The sequence below is a fragment of the Protopterus annectens genome, chromosome 4.part0 (assembly GCF_019279795.1).
Source record: "Protopterus annectens isolate FY-2018-M chromosome 4.part0, PAN1.0, whole genome shotgun sequence".
Lineage (NCBI taxonomy): Eukaryota > Metazoa > Chordata > Ceratodontiformes > Protopteridae > Protopterus > Protopterus annectens.
Window position 1 is genome coordinate 1,855,273,510 of NC_056733.1, and position 21,373 is coordinate 1,855,294,882.

The 21,373-nt window shown below is 37.3% G+C and overlaps 1 protein-coding gene across 2 annotated transcripts in view; it reads right to left on the reverse strand.

The window, feature by feature from the left end:
• Positions 1 to 21,373, reverse strand: part of LOC122800048 (slit homolog 3 protein-like) — a 2,083,326-nt gene that overhangs the window by 195,502 nt on the left and 1,866,451 nt on the right. For both annotated transcript variants that reach the window (XM_044069531.1, XM_044069532.1), the window contains 3 exons: positions 17,261 to 17,332; positions 15,136 to 15,299; positions 1,733 to 1,857 (listed from right to left, as the gene is read on the reverse strand). In XM_044069531.1, the coding sequence (XP_043925466.1) occupies positions 1,733 to 1,857; positions 15,136 to 15,299; positions 17,261 to 17,332 (361 nt within the window). The remainder of the gene's footprint in view (positions 1 to 1,732; positions 1,858 to 15,135; positions 15,300 to 17,260; positions 17,333 to 21,373) is intronic.

Here is a 21,373-nt window from a genome sequence, read left to right on the forward strand (position 1 = left end):
CCTTCTGCAATTTGAAAGACGAACTGCAAAGCATATGAACATTGTATATTGTCCAAGTGTCTTTAAGCTAAATATCCTGACATCTTAAACTTTAAATAGTTTTAACAATTGTGTTTCAAAATTCTGCTGCAGTGAAATCTCTGAGAGTTAGAGAATGTGTCAGCTTTAAAATAAGAAAGTAACAGAAATGATCAACTTGCCTCTTACATCCGACTCCACTTGGGTTGGGTTATACCATTCTAGTAAGCTAGGCTGCTAAGCTATGACAGAGGAATGAGTCACATTCTAAACATCAATATGTCTTTGGGTAAGGAACATTAAAGGGCAACTATAGGCAGACACTGAAAAAAAATGATTTTATCACATCTTGACCTTATACCTAGTATCAATGCTACTGGATTTCTTCCTAACATGCAAGTCCGATTCCACCACAGTATGATATCTTATCTCTTTTCTATTTCATTCTGCATCTTCATTTTATGGTAACTTGAGTTAATGCTTATGCTGAGTGTTTCAGAATATGATTTAAATTACTCCAGTTGGATTTTATTAACTGCAAGACCCCACAGAGATATTTATATAACTTTTTTTTTGTTTGAGGTAGAAACAGTGGCCAACTGAACTGCTTTCAGAAAGTTAGTAAATAGTTTCATTATTAAAATGCCTCTTCTGGCCACTCATTGCCTCAGCTTTAATTGTCAATTTTCCTGTCACCTATTCGGCCTGCTATGTGGAACAAAGGAATGGAGTCCAGACAAAAGTCCCAAAGATTTAGCTTGAATGTTATACATAAGTCACGGAGGAGCAGACTTGGGAGGGGGATAAAAGACATAAGCCTCACTGAAATCTCCCATCTCAGGGGGAGGGAAGAAATTTGGTTTAGTGTGTCACTGTCACACAAAGGAGAACAAATTGTGTAGCAGTAGATAAAAGGCAAAGAAAATTGTGTTTTTGGGGATTCAGTGTGAGAAAGCATACATGCATTAGGAACTCTAATAGTGCATAGCCTGGTCTAACAGAATTCACAGCACTTCTGAGTGTCATAAAACACCTTATTGACAAGTAGGACAGTCCTCCATGGACTGGCTGTAACTGATATTACTGCTGTAAGCTGATAGGGCAGGAGAATGAAAGAACTAATCATCTGACAGGAGGAGTTGCTAGCTGAAAGTGGGAAATAAGACCAGGTTTCCTGTTATTCTTGTTTGTGTTATGTAGTTATCAGTGGATAATAACTCAGAGACAGAGCCTGTTACTTTGAGGAAGTATCAAACACTGTACTGTGTTAAATTGAAGAAGAAATAAAGCACAATTTCAAAGAAAGTCAATATGTTATGCAAACATTACCTAAAATTAGGTGCAAACAGAAAACAGGGAAAGATAACTGCTTAAATCTTTATTTAAGTAAGCTGCAGTAAGAGTCACACTGAAAGGAAGGAAAATCAAGTTTTAAACACAAAATCTTAACACTTATATACAATTGTCCTTTAAGGGGAAGACACCACAAGGTAAAATTCTAACACATCCAAATGAAAAACTGGTTTAGATTTGGTCAATAAGACATACATGATGGGACCTACTGCACAGCCAAACTGCCATGTGATGCAATAATTAAAGTCAGTTGATCTGATTACAGCTACATGGCTGGCATTATCTACACTGAAAAAAAAAACTGGAAAGCAACTCTTCAGCTGCCCTGTAATATGATCCCATTTTATTATTCTATTCTTACCTTGAATCCAAAAGGGCAAGTACACCGGTAGGCACCAAGAGCATCAGTGTTACATGTCCCGTTATTCTTGCATGGATTGGATAAACAGGGATTACATTTAGACAACACACTGTTATCAAGAGGACCTGAAAATAAAAATATAACACATTGTATCAATAAAAAGGCCTCAGGTAAGTTGCCCACTGTGTGACATTTAATTTGACAACAATCAGAAGCTTCAACCTTATTTTAGAAGGCCGCTACTCTGTTAGGATTGTACGGGCAGAAAAGTAGTAGATATTGTATCTGTTACAAACTACTTCTAATGATTGGACTTTCCAGTGTGACATCAGGTTTTTAGAGATCTCTGAGAATTAACTAGCCAATTCATCAAACCAATTTATAATCTTAAACTACTCAGTTGTAAGATAACAATTCAAAAAAAGCACAAGAGAGTCATTTTACACAGTCATTTCCTCTCTAAGCAACAAACAGTATGTGGTGCCCATGTTTGTGACATCAGTCTAAATATCATTTTGAACAAACTAACACACTGTAACATAGTGTCTTCAAAGCACTTTTCACCAGCTCATGCACTCTTTAGTTAATATAATCAATACTGAGATCACAGCACAAATGTTGAAAGAATAATTTCTCCCAAATTTTCACCACATTCAAACAATGGCCTTTCCGCCAAGTGAATATTAACACACACACTGTTTCTGAACCACTACCTTGTACTCACTACAATAAAACACACAAAAGCTCAGCATGATAAAAGAAGAAAATGGCATTTGTTACAAATGTTTAATATAAAGATGCTTTCAAAGGATTTCTACAGGTTCTTTCATTCTTCCTGCATTTTCTGCTACACTTTGCCCAAGTACTCTAACCCAACTAGGGTTTCTCAGAGACAGAATGCACTTTTTATCCAGCAGAAAGTAAATGTAACTGTGTCTGGACAGGTTCTGATAAAATTAATCTTAAATGATGAACAACGAATACAGTCTTAAAAGCAAGAGCATTACAGGAAAAACACTTTCAAAATCCTGTTCTACAAAAATAATGAAGACTTTGCATATTGATTGTATAGGCAATCACATTCTGATGGCAGAGATCTGGGAAATTAGACTTATTTATGATTCATTAACTGTATTTAATTGTTTTTACTGACTGTTTTAGACTAGCTGTCCTGTGCTTGTATTTTCCATCACCCTGGATCATCAAGTGTTCTCCATAGCAAATATGGAGTCCACCTCCATGACCTGCAATAAGTCTACCCATTTTAACAACTGCAAAAGGGTGCTTGGCTGGAGCACTTGTGTCCATGACACAGCTGGGCATGAATGAGCTTGCTGAAGGACCCCTTAGTATATTTTTGAAATTTAAAAATAACACTGATGTAAGATTTTCTGTGGATTACTGGGCTGGTTGTGAGGCATTGGTGACTGTATCTTGTAACATTCCATTGGATATATGTACTTCAGGGTTAGCATCTCCAAGGGAAAGCAATTTCTCCTCACTGATCAGTGCTATATGATCTGCCATCATTCCCTGTGGGAAGAGCCAATGTGATGTCCCTCCATCCATTCCCACTTTTCTTACTTTCTTCTGCAAGCCACCTCTGCTTTTCATCACCTGATGTGACCTTCAAAGGTGTGAATGTGTTCTGCTTCTATCTTCCCCCAGTCTTCATCTTCTAAACAATCGTCAATGTCTGCCTGCCTCCTTGCTGATTGTCCTTCCTACAGTAAATCAATCATCCAATAGCCTGATTACTTTTTGTCCCCTCGTGTTTGGTTTTCAAGTGTTACATCTCATGCTCAGTATTTTCCTCTCTTCCCCACATGGAACTTTCTCCTTCTGTTTTGTTCCTTATCTGGCAAGACTCTTATTCATGTAGGTTATTTTGATACAACTTGAGTCTTCACTGCTCCTCCCAAAGTTTTTTTTTTGTTTGTTTAGTTTTGTTTTTTTTTTTGTTGTTGTTTGTTTTATTTAATGAAGGAAGCAGTTCTGGAGCAATTCGGCCTTTTTTGCCTGACTTGTTACAATAGTAAAATAAAGTAAGAGGTCAAAAACAAATGATTAAATAAAAAAAAGTGCTACAATGAGTAGGATGCATTTATGAATATAGCAAATATAAAAACAAAAAATACACAGGGCTCAATTACTGAATGATAAGCAACAAAAATAACCTTTGTAGCATAGCACTGTGAAAGGTTCATAACAATAAGAACGGGATGCATTTTCAGGATATTATGCCAAGATTGTTACATAGAGTAAAAGGTGTTGGGGGCATTAATTGTGTAGTAACACTCATCACCTCTGAGAAAAATAGCAGTTAATTCAACATTTTGGGTACATCTAGTTGGAGGTTTTGTTCGTTACTGAAGTGAGTAGTAAGGTAGTTACTGGTAGAGCTGGAGAATTACATAGGCCCTTTTTAGTCCTACCTAAGTAGAATAACATGGAACATTGCTTCCTATACAGGACCTAATAGCTTATGCAACAAGGAGCTTCTACAGACTGTTTGGTCTTCGGGGGGATTTTAGTTTTTGTAGTGTGGAACAATGGTGTTCCAGTCATTGAGCAACCATTAATTACCTCAAACACCTTACACCCTGAATAGGGTAACATCACTTCCTAACAAACAGCATTTCTAGCCTCAGCGCTAAAGCAAGTCTGAAATGGTATGGCACGTTTTGAGAGATAGATTTGCCATGGACAGAACCTTATCACTGTGTGAGGAGACGGTGCGGTGTGAAATTACTTATACTTATGAATATTAAAACAGCACAATTAAATTTTGGTATTTGCCTTGGGGTGACTTAGCATTTCAGTGGTCATCAGTACAATTAAGTCTTTTACGTTTTTTAGATATAATGATGTCAGTCTTAAAAAGGTTTATAGTGAAATTTGTGGTGAACCTTTGTTTTTGGGGGAAGTTATTGCTAATTATCCATATCATTATAATAAAGTACCAAAAGAATTGCTGAAGTGATAAATGCACCAATGAAGATGACAAATAACTACGGATTCAAACTGAATTCCTGGAGAACACATGTGGCAGGATTTGGGTGGAGCAGAGAGTGAATGACTCTCACTCCAAAAGGGCCATTTGCTGAGATAACTTTGCAACTATTTGATTGCCATGCTACTGAAGCCATGACAGTAAAGGTTAAAGGTGAAACAGTAGTTTCCTATATGCTGGAATTAGAGACTTTGGGAAAAAATGACAAACACATCATCAGCTACCATGCCATTATTCATGTTTGCTAAATTAGGATTGGTAAAACAAAGGCAGCAGCTGTGATGATGCTACATCCTTAGTGGACATTCTGTTAACTCTTCTTGAGAAGACCATAGCTATTAAGACAAGCTGTTGGCCAAGCAGTTACAGCTCTTTTTATGAGGACTGGTGCATGGGCATGCAGTTAGGAACTTCAAGATCAGTGCCATTTGTTGGCAGTAGTAAGACTGGCGGATTTGCACAAACTTAGACATGATTCCAGTCATATATTTATGATATGCTTGAGAGGAATTAATATAAAGGTGCCACATACTTTGTAACTTTTGGGGGATAGCTCCTCATCTCTGATACAGTTTGAAAGACTTCTCAGCCATTTTACTGCAGGGTGACAAGACAGATGCTATAATACTGTGTAACACTACAAAAACAACACTAAGGTGCCTTATAGAACTGGATGCTTTTGCTAGTACAGTGGAGAACTGCTTTTTCAACTTTCCTGTTTTTTCTGACAACGTTGCGCCTGAAACGAATTCAGTTGTCAAACAATCTGACTTGTTCTTTATTTAGAGATGCTGCTTTACACTTTTCATTACATTTTGCACTGGATCTAAATGGTGTACAGCTTTAACCAACTAGACAGAGAAAGGTATATTTTAGACATAATCCATGCTTTCCTCCTGGCTGTAAGTTCTCATATAACCTCAGGAGTTAACCACCGGGTTGGTCCTTTGCTAATGTTCTTGATCGCATTAGGAAGTACTTCCCTAACAGTATAAGAAGAAAACTATTAAAATGTACTTCAGGACAGGGTTGCCATACTTCTAAGCATTGGCAGGGTCCCATTAAACAGATGCAAGTCAGAACACTAGCAGCAACTCTTTATTTTGTTTGAGAAACTTTGCAGTTTTTGACAAGAAATAGAACAAGACAAGAATGGTTACAGAATAATGAAGATAAACTTGTGGGGGTAAAAATGTATACAGTATTTAGTTAGGAGCCAAACTAAGGGCCACTTGGTGCAAGTAAGATGACTGATTCTTGTTGACCTGGTGACTACACATCCTAGTGATTTGGAAACATCTTTTAAGGGGGCAAGGCTCTCTGCACCCCATCCACAGCACATTAATTTTAAACAATCATTAATTCTGTGGTTGCTGCAACTAAGGGAAATTGCAGCCTTTTTAAAAAAGTCACTAAACAGCTCTAAACTGCCAGTGTTCTTTCTCTAATAGACTGTAATCTTGGAGGAAGAACATGAAGAAATTAATTTAAGACATCAGTTTGTAAACAACCAAGCTCAAGCTAAATGAAATAAGAGTACTACCTTCAAGGACATGAAGGAAAGCCATGTTAAAACAGAGCCATTATCATGAAAGATTAATAATGTGGCTTACTCTGCTCACACTTCATTTTATACTGACAGAGGAAAGAGTCAACACTCTGTAATGAAGTCAGTTTTTGAATGAAATACGTAGAAATAGCAGGTCTGAGTCAGTGAGCATACACAGGGACTGCAGTCTACTCAGAAGGTCGTAAGTCCAAAGTCTACAGCATTACAAAAAGGCACAGACGCACAGTACGAATGCAGAATTTGGAAGAAAGTCAGCTAAAACTGATGGCAAGCATGCATGTATTAGGACAAGGTGATGGAACATTGGCACGACAGCGGACAGTATTGCTAAAGTGGAGTTAATTCATTCTATGGCAGAAAATGTGCAGCTAATGTAAGAATATCTGGATGGCAGTGCTTGGTCAGGCAGTAAATGTAAAGAGACCGTTTACTGCAACATGATGCAGGATGCCCAAAAAGGTTTGTTTACAGCTTACAGATGCAGTTGGGATATGTGACTAATACAGATGCATTCCATAAATTGGAGCAACATAAGGGCATTTAAAACAGGTGATATGAGCATAAGAAAATTACAGGGAGGACAGGCTGAGCTGATAAAATGTATGTTCTTAATGAAAAATATGGTTGCTGTCATGCAATTTATTGTGATAACAGGATGGTAAGATAATCAGCCATGCAAGGTATGCTGGGAAGTGTCAAAGAGTGCACAGCTGGATCAGGACCAGAGCATTACAATCAGTAAATGACACAGAGACTAATACATGCTCCGCATTTCAGTAAACAGTCATACTCAAGTGAGCCAAATCAGCAGTTGCTCCAAGCTGCATATGGTTACAAAACAATTTAAAATAAGTCTGGGAAAGCAGGCTCATGTCTAAATAAAAACTCTATGGAAGGAAGACTAAAGATCGGATATGGCTTACTGATATTAACAACAGAAGCAGAAAGCTAATTTCTGGCAAAGGAAAATAAGTCAATTTACAAAGCTGTAACCCTCTGTAATATAAACAATAATTGATCAGCATATGATAGTTATTTTGTGGCAAATTTGTGCTATGCAAAATAAAAACTTGTTACATGATAAATCTAATAGCCACAAATCTGAAAACATATAGTGCTTTGGATGTGTAGTCTACCAATAACATGAAATTCCAGTCTGAGTTGTAGAACTCCAGGAGAATGCTGTAGGTATGCAAGCTGCTGAGAAGATTGTACTAGAGTCAGCTGTTCACTCAGGTGTAGTGGGATTTAAAGTGCTAGCAAGTAGCACAGTGGTTTTGCAGGATGTTTCAGGTGAACTATCTAAAAAGGTTGATAAATGTCTCAACTCTATGTTGCACTTTACAAGTTGTCACCCTTTACATCAAAGGAGAGGATTAGTGAAGGGCCAAATGGTTCGTCTATCAAAGCTAATTAGTGATGATACGGTGTTTAAAAAAGAGATATACATACTCATTGGTTTATTCCTGGAAAGGGGTTATCCATTGACTTTGCTGACTAAAATTAAACGTGAAGTATATAAAAAGAGGAATAGTAGGTATGTCCCAATTTTGAAAACAAAGGTTTCCCAGACTGGTTACAAGAATAGGATGGAGGTTTTGATGGAGGACAACAAGGTTGGGTGTACTCCTAAATTTATTTTAAAATATAATGATATCTCACTGGACATTTGTTCAAGTTTGAATAGTCTTTGGGAACATTTCTTGAGCAGAGACATGAGGGATATATTGGGTGACATTCCCATTATTGTTTATAGTAGGGGTTCCAACCTAAAAGATATTTTGGAAAGAAATTGGAGGGGCTCTAGGCGTTCTTTTATGAACAAATGTGGTTGCTGTAAATGGTGTAGGTATATAGCTGTAGGGGCTTATCTCACCATTACTGGTTTTGGGCGAACTATTGCTTGCCCTGGATTGTGTAATTGTCAAACCAAGAATTGTGTTTATATAGCTACTTGTATGTCATGCGACGAATTTTACATCGGCATGACAACGAGAAGCTTGAAAGAAAGAATCCGAGAACATTGTGGTTCTATTAGAAGAGGGGATGAACACAATGCACTTTTTTCACATTCCCAGGGATGTCATGAATTTAAAAAGTTTTTGTCCTTTATAGTTGACAAGGTTCAATCTGATTATCAAGGCGATATTAATAATTGTGTAGCACTGCGTGAAATGGAGTGGCAGATTAGGTTGAATGCCACTAAATCACCTGGGATCAATGACAGTATTTCCTTGAAACCTTTGTTGAAATTTAGGGCAAGCTTAATATGAATTAGTAATATGATTGTTCATAATTAATTTTATTTATCATTATTTATGTTGAGAAAGGTTGTTTGACATTTTTATACAATATTTCAAGTACAACTATTTACATGAGATGAGTCATGAAATATAGTTAATAAATAAATTAATAAATTTTGGTTAGGTACATTTTATTTAGGTAAGATATATGAAATGTTATATAAGGTGTTTTACACATTAATTTTATGTTTTTTTACAACTAATTTTGAAGGAAAATGTTATTGAAATATTTTTAGAATGGTAGGTTTCATTGATGCAAGACGTTTGATTAATTGAATAATTGATTAATGTAAGAAGATTTAATAGTATTTATTTGAAGCAAGCTGGGTGTGTTAATTAGGACTCTGATGAAGCCAGTGTACCTGGTGAAAGCGCTTAGTCGATGTGCCTTTTTGCTGCTTTTTTGGTGGAATAAATCATCAATTTTATTCTTATTTGCAACGAGTATTGGTTCTTGCCTACATCTGCAACGAGTTTCTGGTTGGTGTCTCATTGCCGTTTACTTTTACACTGTGGTCGACATTTATCATCCATTTTGGTGGATTCCTGTATTGGAGTCGTTTCTTTCTTTCGTTTGTGACTATCTAAAAAGGTTTATTGCTAAATATCTTCTAGTACTTGGGTCTTAAGATGAACAGCTAGGCATGGGTATATTCCCTGAGGTACAATAACTTATCCAGGTTATTTGCCACACGTTGCATACTGTTGCTTGCAATGAATTTGTCCCATACAAAGAGACAGCTTTGGACTCTAAGCAAGCTGAATAACAATGTTTAATTTCCTAGTTTGGTTCACTGTTACAATAGGTCTGTTTTGTACTTCAATAAATACTCCAATATTCTAAAGACATACAAACAAGAAGGCATAGATTCATTACCCATGACTGTGCCCCATCACTGAAACAAGTGACGCCCCTGTATCGTTGAAACTAACCTTGACAACTGGATGGGTACCTGACAAGTTCATTCCTGGCTCTGCATGTTTTGCTGTTCTGAAAGTGGGATATCTGTCTGTCTGTCTATCTATCTTGGGATGGAAATTAACACGGTTCACATAGTTTTCAGGCTTGCTTGCCTTGGAGCTCCAACACTATTTATAATGGGAGGTAGTATCTTAATTTCCAGTGGTAGGATAGCTTGTAAACAGAAAGAAAAAAAAACTTTATTTTCATCTTTTCAAGAACCAGTTTCAGCTTTTGACCATGAATAATGTCTGTCTCTCATTGTATAAACACTGAATGTAAAATCCTATAGCTATGTAGCTCCTTTTACTATTTTATTTTTATTTATTTTATTTTATTTTACATTTGTTTACCGAGATAGTCTGACTGCATACATGTCCATTTTCAGCGGTAGGCCCGGGGAGAAAAGCTCCACATAGTCAAACATACAAAGGTTACACAAGAAATTAGAAAACAATTAGAATATATAAAAACAGAGTGGTAATATATCTTATGCACATTGGTTTAGTAATGTTCCCTAGTAGGGACTTACAGTTCTCATGGACATAGATAATTTCAAGTAAGATTGTAACTCACAGTCCCTAGTAGGGACTCACAATTTTCATGGACAGACGCAATTACAAGTAAGATTGGATACATAGCATGGTGATGTAGTTAGATGTTATGATAATTACTGATTATGCTATGATAATTACTGATTATGCTATTGTTTTATAACTTAATCCGGGTTGGTACATGGGCATAGCCAGTTCAATTTGAGATACTGTTTGAGGTTTTTTTTAAAGAGACTTTTGGAGGATTGTAGGGTTATATAGCTTGGCAAGGCATTCCAGGTTTTGCCAACAAAGTTGGTGAACAGGGATTCACCAGCTGAGTTATTAGCTTTGTGGGTTTGGACCAGTAATTTGTCAGCTGAACGTAGGGATCTCAGGTTGCTATATGGCTTAATAATATTTATAAGAGAGGGGTTATCTTTATGGTGGTACAGAACTTTGTGTGCTATTAAGAGCTGATTGAAATGAATTAAGCTGGGCAGTTCTAGCCATTTTAGTTGCTTCAGGTTCTGGCAGTGATGGGTTCTATAGGTGGAGCCAGTGGTGAATCTGGCAATATGGTTGTAGCTGTGGGATAGCTTGCTTACTTAGTTTGGTTTTATTGAGGTTTGAGAGTACAGGTGAGGCATATAAAAGAGTAGAGAGTAGGTGAGATTGGGCAATTTCAGTCCTAGCCAGTGGGGTTAAGAGTGTCTTGTTTCTATACAGTGATCCAAGCTTCTTATTAATGGTCTGTATGGTTGTGTTGACCTGTAGGTCAAATTTGAGATTATTGTCTATGATAACCCCTAGAAGTTTAGTGTGTTGATTTGGAGAGATAGTGGTGGCATTGTTAGACGTGAAAGAGAATGAAGGTGTAGCAGATCTACTAGTGGGGGTGAAGAGTAGAAGTTTAGTTTTATTGGGGTTCAGTAGTACGCGTTGGTTGGCGAGACAGTTCTCAATAGTTTTAAATGTATTTTGGGTTAAGATTTGTAGTTTGGATGGAGAGGTGGCTGAACAGATGAGAGTGGAATCATCTGCATATTGAATACAGGTAGCTTTAGGGATAGCAGTGTGAAGATTATCAATAAAAATAGAGAAGAGTAGTGGGCCTAGTATGGAGCCTTGAGGGACACCAAGTGTGAGAGGTAGCTGACTGAAGAGTTTGCCCTCCTATAGTACTGCCTGTTGTCTACCAGTTAGGTAGTGCTGGAACCACTGGATAGTGTGTGTGTTGAGGGGAAATGGATTTTAGAGAAAGAATGAGAAGTTCATGGTTGACCATGTCAAAGGCTTTTGATAGGTCAAGGAAGAAGGGCGGATGTCAGCCTATTGTCATTTTTGTTAAAGTTTATGGCATTAGTAAAGGAAAGGAGGGCTGAGGTGGTGCAGTGGTATGGCCTGAAGCCATGCTGGGAGTTGGGTAGTTATTCTGTGAAAGGTATTGCATTAGTTGCTTGTGTACACATTTCTCCATTATTTTGCTAGTGGGGAAAGAATGGCAATGGGTCTGTAGTTGGAAATATCTGAGGAGCTACCACTTTTATGGAGTGGGATGACGTGAGATATTTTCCAGAGGGAGGGGATGGCATTTTCGGTTAAGGTTCTGTTGATAAGGATAGATATGGATATGCAATGGCATTTGCAGCTATTTGTAGGTACTCTGCAGGGAGGAGGTCAGCAGAGAGGGTGGTAGGTTTTAGTTTTTTTCAGGAGAATTTTGATAAAGCTAGGGGATATTGGTTGGAGGCTAAATTCAGGGTGATTTGTGGATAAATTAGACGTGTGGTTTAAGTTTGTGGAGGTTAGGTGATTTGCTAGGGATTGGATTGTTTTGGTGAAAAAGTTATTATAAGCACTAGCTATGGTCTCTGGGGAACTATGGTTATGGTTAGCCGGGGTTGGGATGGTAGAATGTCCTGGATGAAGTAGCTGATTTAAGCCTGCCCAGAACTTTTGGGGGTTGTTTTGGTGTTTTTGTAGGAGATTATGGTAGAAGCTTTTTTTATCCAGTAAAATAGATTTTTTTGTGTCATTCCTGAGTTGACAATATTTTAGATGGTCAACTGGGTCTTTGGTTGTTCTCCAGCTGGCCCAGGCTCTGTTTCTAGCTTTGATTTTAGATTTGGCCTCTTTTGTGAGCTGTGTGCTGTGTTTGATCTAGATTTTATTGTACGTGCTGGAGCATGGGTATCAAGGATACTTAGGAATTTAGTGTTAAAGTGAGCTACAGCCTCTTCTAATGGTAGATTTTTTAGTTTTGACCAGTCAACTGTAGTTCGTTTAGGAATATTGCAGTGTCAAGGTTTTTCTGTTTCTCACTGTTTTATATTTGGTCTGGTGAGGGTTTCCTATCTTATGTTTTATGATATAGGTTAGAAAATGGTCACTAAGGTTGTCAGGGAGAGTGCCAGCAGTATACAGTTGGGGTTGGTTGTTAACTAGGATCCAGTCCAGGATACTTTCCCTGTTGGTCGGTTTGTTTATCCTAGTGGGAGAGGTTATGGCCTGTTTAAACCCAAATAAGTTTATAGGAGTGAGGGGGGAGTCAGTGTTAAAGTCACCAAGAACTATGGTTTCTTGGGGATACATAGTGGATAACCAGTACAGGATATCCTCTAAGGTATTAGTTGTTGCCTGGTGGAATGTATCCACAGACTATGTTTAAACATTTGCACTGGTTAATCTGTAATTTGGTTATGAAGAGTTCAGCATTGTTGAACTGGGGTGGCTGAATGGTGTCTCTATTAACAGAGTGTTTTTGTAAAGGACTGCTATCCCACCTCCTTTCCTAGTAGCACGGTCTAACCGGTGTATATTATATCCTAGGGGTAAGTATATCATCGTCGGTAGTACTAGGTTTTAGACAGGTTTCCATAAGACACATAATGTCTGGGGAGTGGATTGCTAGGAGGGCATGTAGGTTGGGAATTGTATTGTCAATACTTCTAATATTTAGGTGAAATGCTAGGAGGGAACTAGTGGGAATAAAAAGGGGTAGCTTGACTGTGGGGGTTGTGGTAGGAGAGTGGAGGTTATTGGGTGTGGGTGGGCCAAGGTTGGGATGAATATCCCCGTGTGTTATAAGGTTATAGTGACAGGATATGCTAAGCTTTAGGAGTTTGTTTATTAGTTTTATATAGTCTTTGTCTTTGATGTTGACAATTAGACCACATGCAGATCCTTTAGAAGACAGCAGACAAAGGTGTGAATTCAGAACAAGACCCAGAGGCAAAGAATGTGTCGCATTTGACTAACTGAGCTGTATTTTGCTTTGGACAGCTTCTTAGAAATAAACTTGGAAACAGCAACATAAGCCAGCTTTTGATCTTCCAAAACAATGTAGTCCAATTGATATTTGCTTTTATAATATGCAAAAATTGTGTAATAACTTTAAAGAGAAATTTGCAAATCCCTTAATTATGAGCAAAGTAAAAACTAAACACACTTTCTTTTATTTATTTATTTTTTATTTATTTACAGTTTGTTGACTAAGCCAATGGTCTGTTTTCAGAGGAGATCCAAGGTGGTATTCATATCAACTACTGGAAGTTTGGTTAGGACACTGGGAAACTTTCACTAGGCTTTTCAATAAACGCCACAGGATTTTTTCTACATCCACGTGAGCTATTGCCAATTGAGGCAGTTGTGTTCTCAGTTTAACTTATCATTCAAAGATTGTCCAGACCAGTTCCTCAGTTATAATCCATGAGTTGCATTTAACCTGGAAGCACTGGATGGTCAAAGTCACACAAAAGAAAACAGAGAGAAAAATAATCAAATCTGGAACAGATTGAAGCTTATTAGCTGTTCATAGCTTTAAGCCTCTGCACTAAACTACATCATCAGCATTGTTTTCTGCCCATTATGTCATACTGCAAAGGTGCATTGTTCCTGGATAGGCCTATTTCAATCATCCTACAAGTTCCTCAGCCAATTTTAGACAGTGTTGGACTTTTCTCGTGTCTCTCTGCACAATCACTGTTACTGAGAGGTAGGCCCTACAGAGGTTAATCCCTCACATTCTAGTTATCCATGTTTTTATGGAGTTCAGTAAAGTAGTGTTTGAAGATGTTGTGAATATTGGTATCTATAGGTTTTAAATCAGTCACCTGTGCTAGTTTCTCCAATTTCTGTGCATTTAGACAATTTCTTTAGTCAAATTATTGATATCTTAGATTTTATTAGCAAGTTCTCTCTGGCATAAGTACAACAAATGCTCTTTGACACATAAGTCATTAACATTTAACATCAGTCAAATTGGATTTTCACTTACATGTATGAAGCAACTATGTGATATAACCACTGTTTGTGACAGCCACAACAAAAACATTCTCTGACTCCACAGTGGTGTTATCATATATAATACCAAGGAAGATCTGTTAGCCATTATAATTCTATTTCCTGTCTCTTTCGTGTATCTGTCAACAATAACATAAACTTTTCCTGTGATTTTGTGTTATTCTGATTGCACATAAAATGTTTACATTATACAAAATTACCACAAGAATGTTCAGTAATTTAGTGTCATTCTCCAACTGCATAATGCAGAAACCAACAGTACATTTCATCCCTCGCTGGACAAAGTAATTGTGTTATGCACTGTATCTGCTGCATTTTTAGCAGCCACCTGATTAATTTTATACATAAAAAGAATGAAAGAAGATTGTACCCTGTTTCTACAGTTATGTTGGAGCCCTAAGGAGTATGTAGTTTAACACAAACACTTCTAGCCAGTATGGACCTATCATCGTTAGATATGTCTTTTAATCAGCAAAAGAGATACTGTGCCATACTGAGACTGCTAGAGTGATGCTTAAAATCAATGCAGTGGCTAATATTATAAAATAATGAATGAATGATGTGAGACAGGGAAAACATGGGCAGCTCTGTTCTGTGCAAAGTACATTACGATTGAGGTATTAACTGAGATTGCATCACGCATTATATTTAAAATTAGTAACACTTTTTATGTTATGCTTGTTTGCATTTGTGCTGAAATTGAGCTATATCATCTTACCTCTGCAATGGAAGTGACTGGAAGGTGTAGTTAGTAGCAGTCTATCTGCCATTTCTTCTGGCCCACTACAGCGTGCAATACCGGGTTCCTTGAATCCTGCTTTCACCCAGTCTGACAGCCATCTTAGGTGACAGTCACAGAATAGAGGATTTGCTCCAAGTGCTCTAAAGGAAAAGAGATTATACATACAAACAGTTCTGAAAGAACCAAAAATGACAGTAACAATACCCATTTTGACATACAAAAAAGTTTGCATTGACCCTAGATAAAAAATATTTTATCTGTTGAAGAGCATATCTAGCACAGTATACTCTGGAACAGTACATATCTAGCATTGTACACTCTGGAACAGTAAACATTCTGTTGAAAAGTATTGAAGGGAAAATCTTGCATGGTACTCTCTGCAAGGGTATACATTTTGCTGTGAGGTATTAAAGGGTTAATTCATCTTGATAAACTCTGTAAGGGTATACATTCTACAATGAGGTATTAAAGGGTTACTCCAGCAAGGCACAGTCTATGCATCAACATTTTACTGTGCAGTACTAAAGGGTTAATCTAGCATGATACACTCTGTAAGGGAATACATTCCGCTGTGATATATTAAATGGTTAATCCAGCTTAATTACACTCTGTAAGGGTACACATTCTACAATGAAGTATTAAAGGGTTATTCCAGCAAGATATACTCTCAAAGGGTATACATTTTACTGTGAGGTTTTAAAGGGGTAATCTAGCATGATACATTCTGTAAGGGTACACATTCTACATTGAGGTATTAAAGGGTTACTCCAGCAAGATACAATATAGGAGTTAACATTGTACTGTATGGTATTAAACGGGTAATCTAGCATGATACACTCTGTAAGGGTATACATTCTATTATGATACATTAAATAGTTAATTAAGCTTGATATACTCTGCAAGGGTACACGTTCTACAATGAGGTATTAAAGGGATAATCCAGCAAGATACACTCTCAAAGGGTATAAATTTTACTGTGAGATATTAAAGGGACAATCCAGCAAGATACACTCTCAAAGGTTATACATTTTGCTGTGAGGTATTAAAGGGGTAATCCAGCAAGATGCATTCTGTAAGGGTATAAATTCTACTGCAAAGTATTAAGAGATTAATATAGCATGGTACACTGGCTCTGTAGCAGGCAGCATATCTATTTTTGCTGAATGTTTTAAGGATGGCTTAACTTCTAAAGTTCTCTTTTTTTCTTTATGATTATGATCCTTATCTTTTCTTTCTTTCAATGTCTCTACAATTGCCTCTCTCTGTCTGTCTCACTATTTCACTTCAGGGGCTCAAATGGGTCTTATAGTTTGAATGCCTCATGAAGGTCATCTTCTCCATCAGAAAAGCATGACAGTATTTCTCATATCTGCTGTAAGTGACTTCAGAAAAACCTGCACAAAACCTTTGCAGCTACCAGCATGGTGTAATACAAACAAGTTTTTCACATCTGCTACCTGCTTTATACAGGGAGATCTAATGGATTCAGAAACTAGATGGGAAAAATGCAATGGAAACACAGATAGCTGAAAAAAATATTTAATACCACGAGAGATCCTAACAGAGTTCAGGGAACTAATGGTTAACACCAAAACTAGTACTTGTAAACATGAAATATCCCTAAATAATTCTGAAGTGTCTTTTAAATGTTAAATTATGTGCTAGACCTCATCAAAATGATGTTTGTCCTCATGGTTACTGAGAAAAAAGCTGGGCAACATAGTCAGGACTTTTCAAGTCTGAGAGTCAGACAGAGGCTTGCACAGCAATGGGATGTTGAAAGAAAAAATTATTGAGCTGTCTTATTACCTGGAGGCACATATCCTGTTAGTGCTTCTTTAAATATGATACATATGTACCTACAATATGATACATACGTACCTACAATATGATACATACCTAATGCATACAAAAACATCTTTTGTGTTAGAATCATCAAATCACGCATTGGCAATAAGACAAAAAAGTTGTGCTGTTAAATGAGAGTCCCAGTCTTTCTGTTAAATAATACACATTAATGTAAATGTATAGCAGTATAAGCATCTAGGAAAAATGTACAAATGTTAAGTAAGCTTTTTAAGCACAGTGTCGACCTACTTACAGATGGGATAAAGATGTAAGATCACTAAAAGCTCCTTCTGGGATACTGGAAAGGTCGTTGCCATGCAAAGTCCTACAAGAAAACAAAATATAAACATGGACATTTTACCACAAAAAGAAAAAGACAACTCATACATAAAATCTAGTTATTTCACTGTACAACTTTAGAAATCAATAATACATGTAGCATCAAAATGCTAATGGCTGCTTAGAATACCCATAGCACACAAACACACACCCAGAACTCAGTTATGGCAGATTTGTAAAAATTCTTAACTGCCTTTACCAAACCTTAGGATATAGCAAATTTGCTGGCTGATAAATTTAGCTCTAAGTTTACCCCCATCACCCTCAGCTACTCCCCTGGTAATACCCTCTACCATTTTCCCCCCAACTATCACTCATGAACAGGTCCTCACTGCACTCTCCAAAGCTAAAAACAATGCATCATTGGATGCTGATAATATCCCAGAGCACCTCCTAAATAGCTCGAAACACAGCCTGTCTGGCCCACTAGAATCTCTTTTCAACCACAGCCTCCAGACAGACTTCATCCTTAGGGAATGGAGGACTGCAGTGGTAATCCACTACAGATAGGGGACCATCAAACAGCTGAGGGAACTACAGACCCATAAATTTGCCTAGTCTTATATGCAAGGCCATGGAAAGAATTATCATGGACCTGATAAGCAAAAATACAGGAAATGTTCAAACACTGGACCCATCCCAGTTTGGGTTCGTCAAGGACAGGCCATGCCTACTAAACCTGTTGACTTCTTCAAGGAGGTCACTATAGCCATGGATGAGGGTAAAATGGTGTATACTGCATACCTTGACCTGGCAAAGGCATTTAAGACAATACCTTACCTGGGAATTATAGAAAAAACTCACAGATTTAGGCATAAATTCCTATTTCACCCAATGTATATCCAAATGGCTCATAGATAGGACATCAAGAGGCCTGTTACTAGTGTTGTACTACAGGGCTCAGTACTGGGACCTCTCCTGTTTGGAATATACTTCTCTGAAGTCAAGGAGGGCCTTTGGCTGATCAAATTTGCTGATGACTGCAAGCTTGGTGCAATCTCCAAATCCCCCAAAGATGTAGATATCCTCCAGTGGGGACTAACACAGACAAATAACTGGTGCCAGACCTAAAACTCAGTGCAAAAAAATGCACAATTATACTCTTTGGAAATACGACCACCCTTGCAAATTACAACACTGATAACACTCCCCTAAGAACAAACCCAATGGTAGGGGACATGGGAACTTGGACTGACAGTAACTTGAACTCTGATCACTATGTGTCCATGGTGGAAACTCCTTCTACATGGCCCAGCTTATAAGTAAGGGCATGGCATGTAGATAAAAGTGCCATTATTCTTAGTCCTCATTATACCAATACAATTCACCCTTCGGCATGTACAACATCAGGTATCTGCAACAGCTGGACTGGCCTCAGGAGTTCCTCACTGAAAGAATACAAGGTGTAAATAACACGTCCTATGAGGACCACCTTAATGTCCTGTCCCTTAGCTCTGTCTCCTACAGGCTACTGAAGGGTAATCTATGCCTAACCTACAAGGCATTCACCGATCCATTTCTAATGGATCTGCTACACATTTTCAAAACAAATGGCACTGGAATCTCTTGCCTCTCTCCTCCTCCAACTTTTTTACTTTCCTACCCTTTTCTCCTTCTTACTTCCTCCTTCCCTATTCTTCTACTGAATATAACTTTCTCCTTCTTATTATTATTCCACCTAATTAAAACGTTATCCTATTCACAACCCCTGGAAGTTTATCTGCCTCCTTGTTCTACCCATCTTCCACTGTACTGTCTGCATATCTGGAATGCCTTCTTTTACCTAAACCTCATACTGCCAGTGCCAGTGTAAGAGACACCTGTAGCTACTTTAACTGTATATACTTCTATTCATGATTATTGTATCTTAGTCTGGCAAGCCTCATTTGCTATAACCTTACAGGCACAACAATTGATATTACCTTATAAACTTGTATGTGTGTATATATCTATATATATATCTATATATATATCTATATATATATATATATATATATATATATATATATATATTTTTTTGTATGTTTCAATGTATGTTGAACTTTTTGCTTGCTTAACTTGTACTGAGAATATTTTTATTTGTATCTACTAAACTTGTACTGTGAACATGTTACTTGTATCATGTGTGACTGTGGAGCTTTTCTCCCCGTGCTTCCACTGAAAAAGGGCACAAGCTCAGTTGGACTATCCCAGTCAACAAATGTCAAATAAATAAATAATACATAAGTATATAATGTTTTATTCACTGCTACCTAAACTACTTTAAAATACCAGAAATAAAGATTTATTTGAAAGTCACATATCAATAAAATATTACTGTCATCCAAAATTTTTCTGATCTTTTAGATTTGCATTATACATGACAAATGGCCTTTGTTGATGGTGAATTTGAAATTCAGAGCAGAAACACTTTACTTTTCAGCTCTATGTTACAAATGTAATACGCCTGTATAAGATTCATACTGACTAACCTCTGCACCTTTGCCATCCAGGGAAATTATGATTAACATTTTTTTTTACTGTAGTTTACATTTCTGTGTGTGTGTGTAAAATTTAGGATTGTTCAAATGGTCCTTAGTCCTGGTTTAACAGATACAGTTTAGATATATGTGTACAGGGATTCTATCAGTAGGATGATGAAAGCATGGATGTTATTCATGATACTAAGATGAAATGTATGGGTCTCACTGCAGTAAATATTAGTATTACAACTGTACACTTCTTGCTGTCCATTTTAAGAATATCATTATAAAAAAAACAACGATTGTACCCAAAGGCCATGGCTCATATGTTCCTCTTTGCTACAATCAAGTCCTTCCTTCCTTCCTTACTCTATAACCTAACTGTTATGAGTTGCAGGAACCACGTGCAAACAAACACATGCAGATACAACTATTTACAGACACATAGAAGACTGTACACCTCAGATATCTACTTGAGATCAATTGTATGCATGGATTCCTAAATAACAGGCCATAAACGTATCTTAGTTCATTGCTGTCAAAACCATACAGTTAAACCCATTACAATCCCTCCACCCTCTCAACTTATTAGCTCAAGAATCAGAGATCCAAAAATCAGGAACAGAGTTTAAATGTTTATCTAATTAGAAAGTTGCTAGAATAAAAACGCTTTGAATTAGCAGTTATTTTTTGTAGGACACAAAGTCAGGAAATCATATCCATCATTATTTAAAGACTGCAATCTACAACAATTAGACAGAAAGCCACAAATTTTACAAGGAATGGACAACATATCTCTCAACTTCTTTGCTCCAGAATTCTTGACAAAGCCAAAATTTATAAAGGTGGCAAAGACCCAAATTTAAAATATTATTTCCTTGTATTTATTTGTTAAGCAGGTAATCTCACTGCACAGTGTCCACTTCCAGTTGACCAAGGAGCACTGTCTGAGTGAATTGATCAAAGGCACACAATTCAATCCCTTTACTTTTGACTACAGAAAGCAGTTTGTTAGCAGATCAGAGCCTTAAGAGCCAGACAAATTAACTTATAATCATTTTCATAACAATAACTATGAATTTCTAATAAATATCATTATTGGCTGACTGTTATGTTTAGTGATTTATCAGAAAATGAAAAAGTTAATGAAGGCCTGGCAATTACTGCAGTGTTAGAGGAAGTGCCTTAAAAAGTGGTGGAAGCTTGGTTTTCTGCATGTGAGAAATACTGGAGATGGCCTCAGAGAGGCGCACACACACACACGCACACACACACACACACACACACACACACACACACACACACACACACACACACACGCACACATACTTCATGCTGCAGTCTCCTCTAATATGTTGAGACAGTCTTCTGTAATTTTTCTTTCCAATCCCAAATGTTGGAAAAAGGCAAACATTGCATGCTTTTCCAAAAGCCTCATGGTCTTCCAAATGAGCTCATTTGATGTGGCCACTCAACAATTTTTTTTTTTTTTTGGCCAGGATGGGCCTCCCACTCAGACTGAAATGGTGGTCGTACACAGAATCAGAAGATAGACTGGAGTGGCT